Genomic DNA, 18,422 nt, shown 5'->3' on the forward strand with positions numbered 1-18,422 from the left:
AATATAATATAAAGTTCTGAAGCTATTAGTATCAATATGCAAGAATAATTGCTTGGAATTCTATTCAAAGTAGACCACAGATTAGTTGTAGGTACAAAAAATCCAATCCTATTTACAGAAAAATGTCTTCAAGATGATCCATGTCACTGACAATAATGATAATAAAGCTGATATTCACAATCCTATATTAGGTTGATTGTGTCTTGATCCTCACCTCACAAACCTAAATGTTTATACACCAGTTTGTGAGGTGAGAATTTTCCTTATTTTACAAATAATTGGAGCTTTATATGCCACAAAACCAGGAGGAACAAACCTCAATTTTGGGACAAACTTTCTGAAATCTGTCATGTTCTTCACTAATCTTGGACACTGCCAAGGATGAATCCATTTCCACTATTTTTTTTATCAGTCTCTTGATTCCATATCCAGACACAAAAAACATTTTGGAGATCACAAAAAGAGGGATAAAAATACAAACATTTTATTTCAAAACACCTAGAGACAAAAGGAAGAATGTTGCTTTTGATATTTTGACTGAGGGGCTGGTGTCTCAAGAGATGAGCCCTACCACCTGAAACAATGGCTGGAGCCCAGTCCTGGAGGCTTCTCAAAACTGTGTGTCCCTGTCCAGGAAGAATGAATAACATGTCTATCAAGTACACCTGAATTTCTTGGTCCCTGAGAAAAGCCAGGTTTACCTTAGAAATGATTGCTGATAGTAAGGAATTAAAATTGGGTAAAAACATGAAAACTTCAGTTTAATTAGTGTCTGAGCATTGCTGTTATTAATCATTTTATGAAGCAGAAAGGTGCAGAGAAACTCCAGAAGGCCTGTGTTTTTCAGGAGAGGCACCAAGATCCTACTGGTGTGAATCTCTTTACCTGTAAAAAGAGAGAGACTGTCTATGATGCTTCTATTTGTCTCATACGTGATAGGTGAGAGCAGACATGTTTATTAGTCTATATAAATATATATAGACAGACAAACTGCGGTGAATAGAGACATCATGTTTCTCTGTCAAAATTGCTTCAAAAAACAGAGAATTTATTCAGCTCCCAAGGTTCTAAAAGTACCTTCTGGAAGCACATTTGAGTTATTTACAAAGTAAGCGCAGAAGAGGAAATAATTAGCGAGTGTCACAAACCTCAAACTGCCCTCTATACAATGACTGCAACTATCGCAACCTCCTTCTACAATGGTAAAATAATAAATAAATAAATAATCACTAATATAATTATTTTTATGAAATGTCAAAATAAAAGTACATCAAATCATTGATTTTTAAATTTGATGTCAAGATCCTACAAGGGTAATTGAATAAGTAGCAGGCTCCTAAAATTATTTCTACTTGAACAAAAATGCAAATACATTGAATTTATTCATTTAAAAGTACAATTTATTATAAACCATATTCTTCAAATTATATTTATTGATTATCAGATTTAAATCTAGATAATCTATATTATAATACACCTTATTCTTAACACCCATAGTGTTAGGAAAACAAAATTCATATAGTCTTGAATTTGCATTTAGAATTTTCATATAACTAGTTATGTGACCTTAGGTAATTTATAAATAATCAAGGCCAAGAGGTGAAACCTCACACACTTCTAGGTTTGTTTAATTTTATTAAGCAAGACTACTTGATTAAGTGCCTGATAGGTAGTAGAAAACTAACCAGATTTGTCTTTACTTAAAGACCAATAAACTTTTGAGCACTCAACGAATTAATCTTTAATTACATATAACACACATTATATAACAAGCATTTATTTAGCACTTATTAGCACAGGATATTTTTCTAAGCATCTCATAAATATTAACTTGTTTAGTCTTCAAAAGAAGCCAATGAGTAGGGTCCTATTATTTTCTAAAATTGGGAAGAGAGTCACAGAGTTCAGGCCAATTGTCCAAGGTTGCACAGATAATGAAAGAAGGAGATAGAATTCAAACTCAGGGAGTCTTGGTTCCAGAGCTGTTCTAGCAAAAGGAGGCCACTGCCTTTGCTTGGCATCCACATGTGTGTGTTTGCTAGTGTGTTTGTGTTTGGAGATAATTTCAGTGGTCAATAAAGGCTGAGTGGGACTCTGACTCCTACTGACTGTCCAGGACTGGCCCGGGTCCTTACATACAATGTCAAGGTCTGTCGAAGTAATAGTCACCTTTTCAGTTGATTGGGAAAGAATTCCATGAAATATCAGCAAGAGGCAGCTTGACCTATTTCCCTTTATGTACTTAGTAAAGCATTTAGTAGTATTATTTTCTTGATTTTAATATCTTTAAGCTTTCACGCCCTTTATCCAAGACTTTTTTGGAGGCATCTTTCACCTCTTTGTTCCTTAGACTATAGATGAGGGGGTTCAACATGGGGATCACCACTGTGTAAAATACAGAAGCCATTTTGTCTGTGTCCAGGGAGTGGTTTGATTTGGGCTGCAGGTACATAAAGATGAGGGTGCCATAGAAAATAGTAACAGCCACCATGTGGGAGCCGCAGGTAGAAATGGCCTTGCGTCGCCCCTGGGTGGAGCGGATCCTTAGGATGGCGACTACGATAAAGATGTAGGAGGTGAGGACAATGGAAGAAGAACAGATCATGTCAAAGCCAGCAAAGGCGAAGATCAGAATCTCCTTCACGTGTGTGTCTGAGCAGGACAGAGCCAAGAGGGGGATGTCATCACAGTAGAAATGGTTAATGACATTGGGGCCACAGTAAGTTAGCCGGAAGGTGATAATGGTGTGGAACAGAGCCACCAGAAAGCTGTATAGGTATGGAACTGCCACCAGTTGAATACAGACTCTTTTTGACATCACGGTTGAATAATGCAGGGGACTACAGATGGCTACGTAGCGATCATAGGCCATGGAAGCTAAAAGGAAACACTCAGTGATCATGAAGGTGAGGAAGCAACCCAGTTGTACTGCACAGGCGTGGAAAGGAATAGCGTTATATTCCACAACGAAGTTCACCATCATCTTCGGCGTGATAGCAGAGGAGTAACAAAGGTCAACGAAGGCCAAGTGACTGAGGAAATAATACATTGGGGTGTGGAGTCGAGTATCAATCCTGATTAAGGTTATCAATGCAAGGTTACCTAGCACTGTGACCAGATAGATGACTAAAAACACCACAAAGCACGGGGCCTGCAGCTCTGGCCGGTCCGTAATTCCCTTGAGAATAAATTCAGTAACATGCGTGATGTTAACTTCAGCCATTTATTCTGGCAGATTTTGTTGCAAGTTGAAGAATGAAAATGACATTTTTCATGGCCCTGCCAGTGTTGGGGAAAAGTGATCACTGATGTTTTCTCACCTTGAATTATGTCATCTTGTGGGCAAAAAGGTACACCTTAGCTCTCTAATGACACACAATACTTGCCCCAGGTAGAGGAATCTTTTACTCTCGAAATAGTCTTCTTACCAGCTCTTTTGCTTTGTAATTTTAGGAAGGGAGGGAGGATGTTGATTAAAAGTTAAATATTATCTGAAAAAAAATATCTTGAGGCAACTAACACTAATACTTCAGTGTTTTTTTGCCAGTATCTGTTTTATGCACATGTAAATATGGCAGCACAAAAATGTGTAATTCATAAATGAAACTAGATTATTTCCTTATGTTTCAATTTTGTGCATGTTTCACAGCTCTAAAATATATCAAAATAACCTAGTATGACTTATTCATTTTCCTATATCCTATTCCCACTTATCTAGGTTAAGTACTTTATGGTCTATAAGCTAAAACAGTTCATCAGAAATTGAGAGAATTGAAGATTGATGAAGTAGTAAAAGTACAAATAGATATCCTTTATAAAGTATTAAAAAGCAGAGAGTATGAGAGTGAAAAATGCAGTTAAGATATTAGTGGTATTATCGCTAAAACAGACTGATTCCATTTAATACCACAGCTCAGCTAGGTTAAGGTGGGATGTTGGCAGTTCACTCAGTGTACAAACTCTGCATGCAAACTGCTTATGACTCACCTGCTTCGCCATGATTCTGGCTCCCCGTGAGCTCATTCTGTAGTTGTTGGGGTGATATATTAGCTCCTGGCTTCCTTTGGGTCTAAAGTTGAACCTCTAGAGATATCTGAAAGCTGTAATGTTTTCTTTCCTGTTTTTCTCAAAGTTTGATGAGCTAGACAAATTATATTGAGGATTAAAAAACATCTTTTAATTATCTGTATTTCTGAAGGAACCGTACTTCAAGATTATCAATAAGACTATTTTCATGAAGGCAAAGGTAGACTATACTAGTGAAAAGAACATTAAAAAGGCCACATTCATTTAAATAAGAAACTCAAGTTTTGTGAAAGAATAAGATTAGCACTTAAATCCTGAGCGGCTTACTTAGGAGGCCTTGTGCAACACCCACACTCTGCTAAAGCCTCAATTTCCTCAACTGTAAAATCAAGTAAAAATGGTGCGCCTTTTATGTTTCTTGTGAATATTGGATGAATTATTAGATGTGAACAACTCTGTAAACTCCACGGTAAATAGCAAGTGTTCAAAAGATACACATTTGCCTTAAAAAGTAAGATGAATCAGAAACATAAATAAAGCCAAGGTACTCCAAAAACCTACCTGAAAAATAAACCTGCTTTTACCATAGTTTTAGACTCTGTTTGGGTGAATCTATATAGAAAATTAATTGTGTGTTTATCAATGGTAAAATTCAGTTTCTCATTAAATTTCAGACTAGAAAACCATTTTTAAAATATAACATATTGCACATATAGTAGTTATATGTGTAGTGAATAAAATTCATAGTGGTAACCAATATTTTTTAAAAATTGTCTACTGCTTCCAATATTTCACAACCTTTTGCTCTTTCCAATCCTGCTTTTCCCTCCAGTTCTGTATAGTTTGTCTGACTATTACGCTATTGATAAATACAATGAACATTTAAAAAATTTTAGCCCGGCTGGTGTGGTTCGGTGGTTGAGCATCGACCTATGAACTAGGAAGTCACGGTTTGATTCCTGGTCGGGGCACATGCCCGGCTTGCAGGCTCAATCCCTGCAGGAAGCAGCTGATCAATGATTTATCTCATCATTGATGTTTCTACCTCTCTCTTCCTCTCCCTTCCTCTCTAATATCAATACAAATATATTTTTAAAAATTTTTAGATCTCCTCTGAAATTTGGAAATGCACCTTGTCTCCCCTGTTGTGATATTACATTTTCTTTGTTGTTTTTTTAATGCTGGTAAGAACCTTTAACGTGAGATATACCCTCTTAACAAAATTTTAAGTACACAATAAAGTATTGTTAACTATTGACAACATGTTGTATAGCAGCTCTCCAGAACTAATTCATCTTATATACCTGACCCTTTTGTCCATTGAACAACTCTCACTTTCCCCTCCCCGCGTCCCTGGCAACCACCATTCTACTCTGTGTCACCTATCCATGGTCATTTAAGTTGTTTCCACTTCATGGCTGTTGTGCATGATGATGCAATGAACATTGGGGTGCAGCTATCTCTTTTAGATCCTGATTTCAATTCTTTGGATATATATATTCAAAAATGGATAGTAGAACAATGAATAATATGATAGTTCTATTTTTAATGTTTTGAGAAACCTCCATACTGTTTTCTATAGTAGCTGTGCCAACTTATAGTCCCACTGACACTGTACAAGAATTTAAATTTCTCCACATCCTCACCATCATTTAGCATGTTTTAATAACAGCCACACTAACTGGTGTAAGGAGATATCTCACTGTGGTTTTGACTTGCATTTCCCTTATAATTAGTGAGATTGACCATATTTTCATATAACTAATTGCCCTTTGCAGTCTTTGGAGAAATGTCTTTAATCAGTTTACTGGGGTTCTTTTATTGCTCAGTTATAGGAGTCTCATATATTTTGGATGTTAACCATGTATCAGATATATAGTTTAAAAATATATTCTTCCATTCTGTAGGTTATCTCTTTCTCTCTGTTGCTAGTTTCGTTTGCATGCAGAAGTTTTGTAGTTTAATGCAGTTCCAAGTGTCTAACTTGCTTTTGTTTCTTGTACTATATCCAAGAAATAACTGCCAAACCCAATAACATGATTTCCCTCTGTATACTTTTCCAGGGTGCAGTTCCAAGATTTACATTTAAGTCTTGAATTCACTTTGAGTTGATTTCTGTGTAGGGTGTTAGATAAGGATTCAGTTTCATTCTTTTGCATGTGGATATCCAGTTTTCCCAGCACCATTTGTTAAAGATACTATCCCTTTCTCATTATTTATCTAGACGCCCTTGTCTAAAATCGCTTGACTATATATTTATGGGTTGACTTTTGGGTGCTCTATTCTGTTTTATTGATCTTTATGTCAGTTTTTATGCCAATACTATACTATTTTAATTTCTAAATCTTTGTCACACATTTTGAAATGAAGAATTTTGATGCCTTGAGTTTTATTCTTTCTCAAGATTTCTTTAGCCATTTGGGGTCTTTCATGATTCCATGTGAATTTTAAGATTATGAAAATGCCATGGGGATTTTGGTAGAGATCACAGTTTCTTTGTTTTTCTCCTACCACACTGATTTCACTTCTTGCCTCCACTTTTCTACTGTTATTTCTTCTAGTTCCTTCTCTATTAAACCCTTTTTCATGCTCACATCAGTTATCAATGAACCTCAAATTTATTTTTCTACCTTAGACATCTCCTTAAAGCTTGAGTCTTATATCCACATGTCTATAATTTATTTAAGTTGGATGTCTTAAAGCACCTCAATTTCTGCATGCCAAAGACCAGATTCTCAAATCTGATTTTCATCCTGTGTGCTTTATCTTGGTTAATATTACTACTATTCCTTTTACTATGTAGGTCAAATCATAATATTCATCCTTAAACTTTTTATATTCCTTTCCAGGTTTTGTATCTATTTTATATTTTAGATATTGTCATTTTCCTTGCTTTTCTTTGAATCTCTGCTGCCACCCTCCAATCTCAATATCATTTCTTGTATTCAAATACATATACATCATTTTTACATATATATTCTCCTTGAATCTCCATTCTAGCTAGTACATTTATCAGGTGTGACCTGAGGCAAATTATTTAAATTCTCTGAGCCTCTCTTATGTAAAAGGTAAGAACAATTATTTTACACCATAATGTTTTGTAAAGAATAATTATCTAATGAATATAGACCTTTTTAGTACCTTTCCTGGCATATAATAATCACCCAATAAGTTTGAGTTACTGTTATTATTATTGTTTTCATTATCATTCTACTCATAATAATTCCAGTATCATCAATTTTCAGTTTGCAAAATGCTGTAACATCCATTATAGATTTACTCAAAATTGCCCTGGTCTGTAAGTAGTATTTGTTATTTATTAGTTGAGGCTCAGAGTTTATAACTTTCCAAGGAGGATATGAGTAGATGGTAGAAGAGCCAGAGTACAAACCTAGATCTGGCTTCAAAACTTCTTCTCTTTACACTACACTATCTTGTCTCCCAAAGGAAGGTGCTTCGAAGCAGAGGAAACAGCCATCCCTGAGGAATCAGTTAATTATCTCAATATACTCAAACTAAACTGCAAATTCATTAATCTTAAGTTGAAACTTTATGTCTGTTGAAATTGGTTTCAGTTAATATGTCCCAATGAAGAAACTGAGAAACATCATTTTAATAAGGCCCCTTGAAACTGATTAGCAAGTAAACCCACTTTTAGCAATGACAGTAGGGAATTTTGTTTGCAACACAGAGTTTTGTAATAAGACCCAGAGAGACAGTTTCATCATCAATACTTAGCAAACTCTGACTTCAATTTCTCTTTACTTAATTATCAGCATTTGATTTAATTAAAATCAACAGATGAAGAATGGTGGCTACTGGAAATGACAGTTTTCTTAATTTTCCCAAATACTCAACTTTTGCAGCCTCACTAGGAAGGGAAACAGTGACCTAATGGCTTTCATATTATATGGTATAGGAAAGCAGTTGGCATTCAGGAACTTCTAAATTCTGTGACAAGATACTGCATATTACCTAGTACTAAATAATTTGGGAATACAAACACTGATTAATTTTTTTTCAAATACACTGTCAAACTGCTAGTTTTTACATATGCTAGGACCCAAAGGCCTTGCTAGAATTCTAATGTATGTTTAATTCTTCCCTGAACATGGAAATTCTAAGGAGTCAACCAGGTATAAGTCCTACTCAAATGCAAATAGGATAGAAATATCAAATGCCAGTTATGCATCCTAACAGTAAAAGGTGGCATGTGTGCAGTTTGCATGGAGGTAATAGTTTGTGATTTGCAATAATTAGGCAAAGTATTGGTTTCTGCAAACCTTCAGAATACAGATTATGAACTGGACTATGATAAAATGCTTCTGACTGTGGTTTGCTCATTTTCTAGAAATAGGATAGGACACAAAAATCTTATCACAATACAAAATCATATTAAAAGATATGAAAGTAATTCACTCCACAAAAGAAGTAAAATAAATATTTAAAGGAATAAATCAAATTTACAATTTAAAAGTATCAAGAAAATAATTGTGTATATGTGTGTATTTAAAGGAATACGGATGAAAGCATATGCAGAGCATTTTTCATTTATAGACATAGGAATTAAACACCAATAATTAAATTAAGAAGAAAAGCCTTATGTAAATTGAATCAGAACTGCAAAATAAAAGGAAAAATAACTAAATAGAAGTTTCTTTTTAGCCACTTTATCTGTGGTTCCTGACACAACTTGGGATTTAGCAAATCATTATTGAATAATAAATGAATCTCACTTTTGGCAATTTGACTCCCAACAATGCCAAGTTCTTTATTTTAGAATGGTTTTCTCTTTTATGCATGTAAATTATATGTGTATATATATATTATATGCATGTATATATACATATATTTATGTATATTTTAATCATTGGTAAATATACATTTTACTAATAATATACATTTTACTAATGACTATTGAAATATGCATATAAAAGAAAACACCAATTTTAAAGAATGAGCTAGGCTAGGTAAAATATATATAATTATTAAAGTTAGTGCAGAAAAATGCAAGCTCATGCAGCACTGTTTTCAGTTAAATTGCCAAAAGCTGCTGGAAAGATTCATTTATTGCTCAACAATGATTTGCTGAGTCCCCAATTTGTGTCTGGATTGTCAACAGATAAAGCTGCTATAAAGAGACTAAACCCCCTGTCCACATAATAACAAACTGAGACAATAAACAAACTAAGCAAGTAAAATATAAATGTAAATGATACTGAGTGGAAAGAAGGGAAATCAAGAAAAGGAGGCAGTAATGACAGTAATTAATGCTTGATAGCACTTATGATAGTCCAGTCATGATTCCAGATCTTTGCACACTTCAATTCATGTAATTTTCAAAGAAGCACTTGAGGCAGTTACTGTGGATGGTGGAAACAAGACACTGGAAGTTATGTGACCAAGTACTGTGATGGCACATAATGGCAGAGACAGAATTTGGGCCCAGATAATCTAGCCCCTGTGTTCTCACAGGTCACCTCTGTGAAAGTGTCCAGGGCTGAGGGAGTGAGATATCTAAAAAAACAGTATTCCCCTTTTTATTCTGTCATTCCTGCTTTCATCTCTCCAAAGGCTCATGATTCAAATCCAGACATGAACAGGAATCAAAATCTTTCTGCATTTGAGCTATGATATCTCAGTAAAATAGGAAGTTTGCTCTTGGAATCTCATGGTCTTGGGTTCAAACCTAAGTTTTACCACTTCTAGCTCAGTGACACTGGGTGACATCTCTGGCTTCTATCAAGCGGGCTCCTCAAAACCAAGTCTTAGTGATTGGAAAATATGAAAAGTTGTTTTGACATTATTGAGTTCTGAGTAAGAGGTGCTTATAATGCTCAGGAGCGCAAAGCTGGCTCTGTCCTAGAGGTACATTTCATTAAACAATGTGGGAAGCACTTGGATACCCAAGTTCCCTCCAATTCTGTTTTCAATATTATATAACTAAAAGTAACCAATGCTATAACAACAGAGACTTTCACAACAGACTTACTGGATTTTGTCTTGCTAGAACCACTCCATAGTCCTAAACATTGCAGAAATTATTGAACTTAAAAATTAAAGTAGTGAGGTGTATTTAAAACCCATTGGGAGTAGTGCCTGATATTCAGAGTCACTGTACTGATATAACACTGTGCAATATATACTGTAACCACATAAGCTATTTATGCATATATATGATAGGCAGGTGTGTGTGTGTGTGTGTGTGTGTGTGTGTGTGTGTGATTGTTGTGACTTGTCATAAAGTTATGTTGTTTCTGATTTTTGGTTATTGTCATGCCTTTATTATGATTTCTCCTACAGTGGAATATTACATTTATTTGTTGCTTAATGTATTTTTTTAAGTTAACTCATACTTTATTTAAATAAATCTGGAAACCAAACTGTATATAATCACTACAAATGAGAAAGATTTGTGCCAATCACCATAAAGAAAAAGTAACAAAAATTACAAATATTCAAACATTTAAAATAACCAAATGTCTGTGTGTATATAAAATTATCTATAATATTATATTTTGGGAAATACTGGCAAAAGAAATTATAGTATAAGAGCTACTCAGAAGTTCATAATAAATTAAATCATTTTGTTATATTAGATTTAATGGTTAAGTTTAGATGTTAGATTTATGGGAAGATATAAATACTATCATGTTAAACTATGTTTTTTAAAATTATTTTTACATCTGTCTCACTCAACTGCAATAGTATTATTAAAGCAGCAATAAGGTGTTCTAAGTGAATGCAAATGTTATAAATTTTGGAGAGAAAATATTGAATTACAATTATGATTTTTAAGCTCTTTTTTAAAATTTTGTTTTATTGCTTAAAGTATTACAAAGAGTGTTACATATGTCTCCTTTTTTCTCCCCTTGACCTTCCCCTCTTAAATTGATTTCCTTTGGGGAGTGTGCACCATCAAAGATAGTCATGAAAATCATGACTATCAGTTGTCAAGGACGAGCACTCAAGAAAGGAGAATATCTTTGCTGTGTTTGTTTGTGGGTTTTTTTTTGTTTTGTTTTGTTTTGCTTTTTGCTTGTTTTATAATCCCAAAGTATAACATTAAAAAGCTAAGAGAATTGTGCAAAGCTAATGCAGTAAAGTAGAGAGTGGGCAAGAACTCATAATGATGAAAGAGCCATGTTTCTGACCACAAGCAGTAAGGGCTCAACCTGAGATTGACAATGTGAGTAGGATTTATAGATTGGTGTGTCATAAAGGAATTTGTGGCCTTCCTCTGAGTAGCATACTGGATTCAAATGGTTGCTGCGAAGTCACAAAGCTACTAAAAGTACACTTATTGAACTGACATACTCAGCACCTGTCACGACCCAGGGTCCAGGGTCCAAGGTATCTCAGTTATAGCAGGTCCAGATATTCAAAAGCCTTTTCTCACAGGTTGTCTCATCCACACTCATAGTCACCCTTTCATCTGGGAACTGTGGCAAATGAGCGTTACCCCCTCTTTGAGAAAAGAAATTAAGTCAGAAGTTGAAAACTCCTTAAAATGGAAATCATCATTAAGGGGATGAAACACTTGGACTTAAAAGTAGTTTAGTTAGGAAATATGTTATAAATCCATTGTCTTTAATAATGAGCCAAAAGCTACACAATTAATAGCCAGGTCTCAGGGAGCTACAACTCATCAGGCCTGCCTGTGGGGTGGAAATCAACACTTGTTCTCCAGCATGTTACAATTTTCCCATTTTATTTTCTTTCTGTTGGATGTAAATAAACAGATTTTGTTTTCTGCAACTTGTTTTTATTACCCATGGGAACTTGTAAGGCTTTGTGTTTGCAAGGCAACAGAGAATGTGGGGCACGTTTGATGATGAGACCAACCAAGAGCTTCCAGAAGCATGAATCTCTGTGGAGCTTTGATGGCTAGTCTGTCTGTCTCCTTTGGGGTGGGTTTACAAGGTTAGGCATAACATAACACTGCTTCTCATAGTTCCTAATCAAAATGTTTCTAATAATTCTTAATCCTGCATTGCATGCCTGTTTTGACACTTCAAAACTATTACTACTATCCTACCTAACAGATCAGGACCTGGAGGCTCAGAGGGATATGGAGGCTTGGACAATGGAGACAAATGCTAGTGGTATGCTCAAAGACAAGGTCACCTTTCCAGGTGTTCTGTTCACCACATCATGAGGACCAGTGAGAAGTAGGACTGGGGCAGGGCCACTGGTCCAATATGACCTCATCTTAACTAATTGTATCTGCAATGACTGTTTCCAAATCATGTCATTCTAAGTTCATTGGGCTTAGGACTTCAACACATCTTTTTGGAGGACACAATTCAACCCATAGTAACAATAGCTAAAAATGTGTGTTGACTAACATGTGTGATGGAAACTCACTTAATCCATACCTACAAACATTGCGGGGGGGGGGGGGGGGGGGATGGCTGAGAATTCCTGAGGCCAAGAAAGAAGCTTGTAAGTATCTGAACATGCTAGTGGAGAGAAGTGGCCTAGAAGTTGGGACAATTGGAGGCCATGACAAGTTAAGCACTCATCAAGCAGGGAGACAAAAGGTTTATAACCCAAATCTAAGACCTGAGGGTCAGGTTTTTAACCCCTTCTGGTTAAGACTGAGGACCAGATTTACTTTATTCAATACCAGGAAAATAGGCAAGTATCTGAGGAGATTTAACCATCCTCAAAGCAAAATTTTCCCTAGGAAGTAGAGGTGAGATGACAAGAATCAAATTTTTGGAACATATTTTTTAAGAGCACTTGAAAGGAAGATTAGAATACTAGCTAAGTTCTATAACTAGTGATCCCCTAAAAATACAGTGAGTCCCTCAATAAAGGAGGATTTCTTTCTCAGGCAACAGTATGAGTTGGGGGCTAGGGTAAGGCAATTAAAGCTTCAGTATGTAGTTTTCATGTTTGGGTCTAGGCCAATCATTTCAGTGGCAACCTGTTTGAATGGCCAAGGTCAAAACCACTAGACCTTGGAATATGGTCTTGGAATAACAGGTTATAAGGTCAGTCTCTGTGAAAGTAGTTTTTCCTTGAGCAGCCTTACTTTTCAGACTTGATATTAATTCTTTAGAAGCAAATATGAGTGGTTTAAAAACATTTTTAAAAAATCTTTGTTAACATATCTTCCAATATCAATAAACAGTCCTCTTTCCCCCTACTCAGACTCTAAAGTTATGAATGAAAATTCCCCTCCCTTCACCATCTGCCCTCCCTCAGATCCATTCTAAGGGGAAGTGGCCCATGTTTAATGAGTATATTAGTCTAAGTACCAATATTGTTTCTGAATTAATCCATCTTACTTGCAGTATTACTACAATTTTGTGCTGCTTCTCAGAGTCCTCTGGCACATACTCAATTGTGCACCCCTTTTAATTAGATTAGCACTTACAACAGGATAAACTCACAAATCAGAAATCACTTCTACTTTACTTCCATTTACCTCTATACTGGTAAGTTAGCAACAGTCATCAAAGGTAGACAAATTTGTATTCTACATTAAGCAAGAATGGAATGTAGATAAAGTGGGCTGTATATACACCAATCTAGATAAATTAAGCAGTGAGCTTTTGAAGACTTTTAACCAGACCCAATGGGATACCATTTTGACCTGTATTACTTAAATTTGAATTCATGCCCAGAGCAATATAATTTAGTTGAACAGTGCTTCTTTTTTTTAAAAAATATATTTTATTGAATTTTTACAGAGAAGAAGGGAGAGGGATAGAGAGTTAGAAACATCGATGAGAGAGATCGATCAGCTGCCTCCTTCACAGCCCCCAGTAGGGATGTGCCCGCAACCAAGGTACATGCCCTTGACCAGAATCGAACCTGGGACCCTTGAGTCCGCAGGTCGATGCTCTATCCACTGAGCCAAACCGGTTCGTCTAACAGTGCTTCTTATCTGGTCGATTCACTCTAGGCACTAAAAGCTTGATACAGAACCAAAACATTTAATATTAGTAGGAAGAACTGGAATCAAGTGATATTTTGAAATCATATCAATCAAAGGTTTAATAGGACAAAGGTCAGATTTAAGTACCAGAAAATTCATACTGGTTTATTTTTTTATTATGATGGGGGTAGGAAAATCTTTATAAATAATAACCCTTTTAAATAATTATTTAAAGGGTAATAAATAATTAACCCTTTTAAAACCAATAAATTTATACTACAATTCAAAGCAAGGAGTACGAGTAATTAAACAGATTATTGAAACACAAACAATGTTGACTATAAAACAATGCATACTGAGGACAAATCTTATGATTATATTGAAATACTAGTTGAAGATTCCAAATAAAATTTCATTTTTAGAATCCATATGTACATAAACACTACAGAATACTTTTTTTGGTAAACCAGGCTCCATCAACATCTTGTAGTCATAGAAAAAAGATGAATTCTTACTTATTTTTTCTTATAAAATTATATATTCATTTGAAACTAAGCAGAGGAGTATGTGTATATAAAATATATCCTAGCAAATCATGTTTAATTTCAACAAGGGTACCTCCAAATTAACATGTATCTATCTAAACTTATCTTTGAGTTCTTCCAGTGACTACACTTAGCACAATTTTATATACACTGTGAATGACACTAATATTTCAGATTCAATAATATGGTTGCATATACAGGATAAAGCAGGCTTCATCATTAGAGTCCATTCATAGGATAAAGCATCACCATATTAGATTGGACCTTTTATTGTATCTAAGAGTTATCATCAGAACATCTCTTTTGAGCTAGGACTTTTATGCCTGAACATTTATAATAGACTAGGGGTCCAGTGCATGAATTTGTGCACCTTGAAAGGAACTGTGGGCCTCAAGGCTGCAGTGGGCACAGGGGCAGATCTCAGTCCATCCTCTGCTCCCCTGCCCACCCCTCCTGCTGTGGCCCCCAGTCCCCTGTCTGCCAGCAGCCTCGCTTCCGCAGCCACTGTTCCCACCTACTGATGGAGCTGGCCCCGCTCTCACCCTCTGAGAGCACAGAGCAATTGGGGCAACACCAGCAGTGGGTGCAAGTGGGGCTGGCGCAGTCAGTAGGTGTGAGCAGAGGCTGCTGCCCCAATCACCCTTCAGGAACAGGGGGAGGTGGAGAAGCCCTCAGGCTTCGGGGCCAGCAGCCACCACTCACACCCTCTGATGGTGCCAAGCGATAGGGGCCGGTGCCAGGTGCTGGCAGTAGGTACCGGTGGCTGCTCCAGTGCTGGCAGCAGTTGTGAGCGGGGCCAGCGCCAGCAGCAGGTGCAAGCGCCGGGCAAGACTGCCATGCATGGGAGCAAAGAATTATTAATAACCACCAGAGACTTGCCCCAATGACAGTGACTGGTGCCCTGCCTTGGTTTGGCAACCCCGTCACCTGCTTCACCATCCCACCACGGCCGAAACTCGCCATGTTCCGTGCTCTGCTGACTGCTGCCAACTCCCGCCATGTACAATGCGCACCCCCTGGTGGTCAGCACATGTCATAGCAACTGGTTGTTCAGTTTGGTTTTTCCAACATTTGGTCTATTTGCATATCAGGGTTTTATATGTACAGATAGCAATACACCACAAAAATATCTGTGGTAGTTTCACTGACCCAAGTTGGCCTTGATGATTGCTTTATTGACTGCCTCTTTCACATCCTTGTTCCTCAAACTGTAGATCATGGGGTTCAACATGGGGATCACAGTGGTATAAAACACAGCCACCATTTTCCCCTGCTCCACAGACTCTTCAGTGGGCCGCCTGAGATACATGAATATGAGAGTCCCATAAAACATGGTAACAGCTGTCAAGTGGGACCCACATGTGGAGAAGGCCTTCTTCCTCCCGTCAGCAGAGCTCATGCGTAGCACAGCTACTACAATGAGGGTATAGGAGATGAGGACCACTGAGAGGGAGTATGTGAAGTTAATTCCAGCAATCACAATCATTGTGTATTCTTTGATGTAGACCCCACCGCAGGCAATCTTGATGAGAGGAGGGTCTGCACAGTAGAAGTGGTTGATTTTAAAGTTTCCACAGAAGTACAAGCCGTACGTCCATAGTGTGCATATTAGACTAACAGAGAATCCATAGACATAAGGCACAGAAATGAGCCGAACACAGACAGTCCTGGACATTTTACTGCCATAAAGCAAAGGGTTGCAGATGGCCATGTAGCGATCAAAGGCCATCACTGCCAAGATATAGACTTCCACATGGACAAGGGCAATAAAAAAGTAACACTGCACCAAACACCCCACATAGGAAATGGTTTTTGTCTCTGATAATAAGTTTTCCAGCATTTTGGGGGTGACATTGGATGAGAACCACACATCCACAAAAGACAAATGACTCAAGAAAAAGTACATAGGACTCTGAAGCTGGGGGGTGACACTGATCAATATGATCATACCAATATTCCCTAATAGAGTTATTATGTAAACTACTAGGAACACCCCAAAAAAGAGAACTTGAAGATCCTGGTGACTGGTCAACCCTAAAAGGATAAATTCTGTCACATCTGTGAAATTTGGCATTGTCTTTACATAGACCCAGTCTGTATGGCCTATGGAGAAATTTTTATAAATGAATGGATTTGTGTTATTCTTAAATTTTTGAGTCAATTAAAATAATTTTAAAAATAAATGAGCATTTTGCACAATGTCCAAGAATATATGGGCATAATTGTTTTCTATAAATAGGCCTTATAAGTAGTTACCAACAATATTTATCAATTTCTTATCTGTAAGAGAGAAAATTACAATCATTGTTAATACATATTATTAAAATTAGTCATTTGTATTTTACTAGATTATGACACTAATGTTAAAATCATAGGGAATAAATGTAACTAAAGTTAGACTGAGCGTTATCAAAGAATGGTTAAATCCAATCCCACATGGACTGATTTACCAAAAAATGTTCTATAATCTTCATATGTACATGGATTTTTGAAAATAAAATTGTATTCAGAACCTTCAACTAGTGTCTCAATATATTGGTATTACAATCTAGTTATTGACATATATGTCCTATGTTATGCCAGCATATGATATATGCTTTCAACATTTGAAATTTCTGGTTGTATTTTATTTTGTTTAGCTAACATTATCCTTGTTTGGTTGCCACTACTTGCAGGGGTGAGGTGAGAAAAACTTAACAGCATAAACTCTGTCAGTTGAACAATTATTTCAGAAGAGTAAACTGCAAGTGGTTTAATCACCTAGCACCCACTATCAAAATTATGTCAATAGATAAATACCAAGACGTAAAGATCAGGTAAAATCTTTTAATAATGAATATGTCTCATTTCAGATTCCACTGGTTTTCAGAACCTAACAATTCTATGCTTATGATTCATATTCAAATTTGGTGTCACTGCAAGGGAAAGGTTCCCAAACAATATTTTTCTGTTTTACTGCACTTCTCCAGTTGACTTCTTCCAAGAACTAAAAACTTGCCATGAGTTTTCAAGGACCTAATTGTAGGATTAGCACAAACTTGGGAATTTAAAGTCTCCATAATAATAATGTTTAAAGGGTATATTACTGAATTATAAATGGATCTTTGTAATCCCTTACATTAATTAATTTTACAAACATCAAAGCCAATTCCATGTCAGATGTGTTTGTTACATCCAGAAGTAATCTAAATTCTGAAAACCTGAGGGTGAGCAAAATATACAAGATTCTGGCTTGCATTATCCTTTATTGTTGTTGAAAAGGAATTAATAATGAATGAATTAACAATAGATAAATATGAAAATGAGATCATTTAAGGAGTGGAATTGCTGTGACAAAAGTACAGCACACTAATAAATAAGAAATAAGAGGAGGCAGAGTGCAGATAGAGTGATCAAAATGACCTCTCTGAGGAAGTGACTTCTGAGTCAGTGAGAACTAGCCAGCTGTGTAGAAATATGAAGGAAGAAGTGAGTGCAAATTCAAGAGCTCAGAAGAGGAAATATTAGCTTGGCATGTTGAAAAAGAGTGTTACTAGAAGGATTCCTTTATATATGAAAAAGTGCATGAATTTTATGATTATACTAGAGGCCTGGTGCACAAATTCATGCACAGGTGTGGTCCAGCTGGCTTGCCCCAATTGGAGCCGATCAGGGCTGGGCCAGCTCTGGGAAGGGGATGCGAGAGGTTGGCCGGCTGGCCCTGCCCCTGATTGGGGTGGCGGGGGTGATCGGGGCCGCAGTGCGTGTCAAAGCAACTGGTTGTTCTGGTCGTCCCAGCATTCCGATCAGTTGACTTTTATATATATAAATCATGGCCCCTTCAATTAGCAGCAGGGCACATTTGAGAAGTTAATTAATCTCTATGAACTATTTTCTTACCCCTAAAATGTTTAATACATAAATTAAATATATCACCTTTAAAATGAATTAGGCACATAACATAATAGGCACTGCAGTTTTAG

The 18,422-nt window shown here is 36.4% G+C and overlaps 2 protein-coding genes across 2 annotated transcripts; both read right to left on the reverse strand.

Moving 5' to 3' along the window:
- Positions 1-2,263: 2,263 nt before the first annotated feature.
- On the reverse strand, positions 2,264-3,223 carry OR8U3 (olfactory receptor family 8 subfamily U member 3). The gene has a single exon (XM_070426537.1). It carries the CDS (start codon positions 3,221-3,223, stop codon positions 2,264-2,266), a length of 960 nt encoding a protein of 319 aa, XP_070282638.1.
- Positions 3,224-15,601: 12,378 nt separating this feature from the next.
- Positions 15,602-16,537, reverse strand: OR5M9 (olfactory receptor family 5 subfamily M member 9). Its single transcript, XM_070426539.1, has one exon. It carries the CDS (start codon positions 16,532-16,534, stop codon positions 15,602-15,604), a length of 933 nt encoding a protein of 310 aa, XP_070282640.1. The 5' UTR covers positions 16,535-16,537.
- Between the last annotated feature and the right edge of the window lie 1,885 nt (positions 16,538-18,422).

The sequence above is a fragment of the Myotis yumanensis genome, unplaced genomic scaffold, assembly GCF_028538775.1.
Source record: "Myotis yumanensis isolate MYYU_CA2020_CCGP unplaced genomic scaffold, mMyoYum1.0.hap1 SCAF_10, whole genome shotgun sequence".
Taxonomy (NCBI): Eukaryota; Metazoa; Chordata; class Mammalia; order Chiroptera; family Vespertilionidae; genus Myotis; species Myotis yumanensis.

What these genes read in the sequence shown, in the direction of transcription:
- OR8U3 (XM_070426537.1), bottom strand. Translation starts at nt 3,223, where the DNA reads ATGGCTGAAGTTAACATCACGCATGTTACTGAATTTATTCTCAAGGGA.
- OR5M9 (XM_070426539.1), bottom strand. Translation starts at nt 16,534, where the DNA reads ATGCCAAATTTCACAGATGTGACAGAATTTATCCTTTTAGGGTTGACC.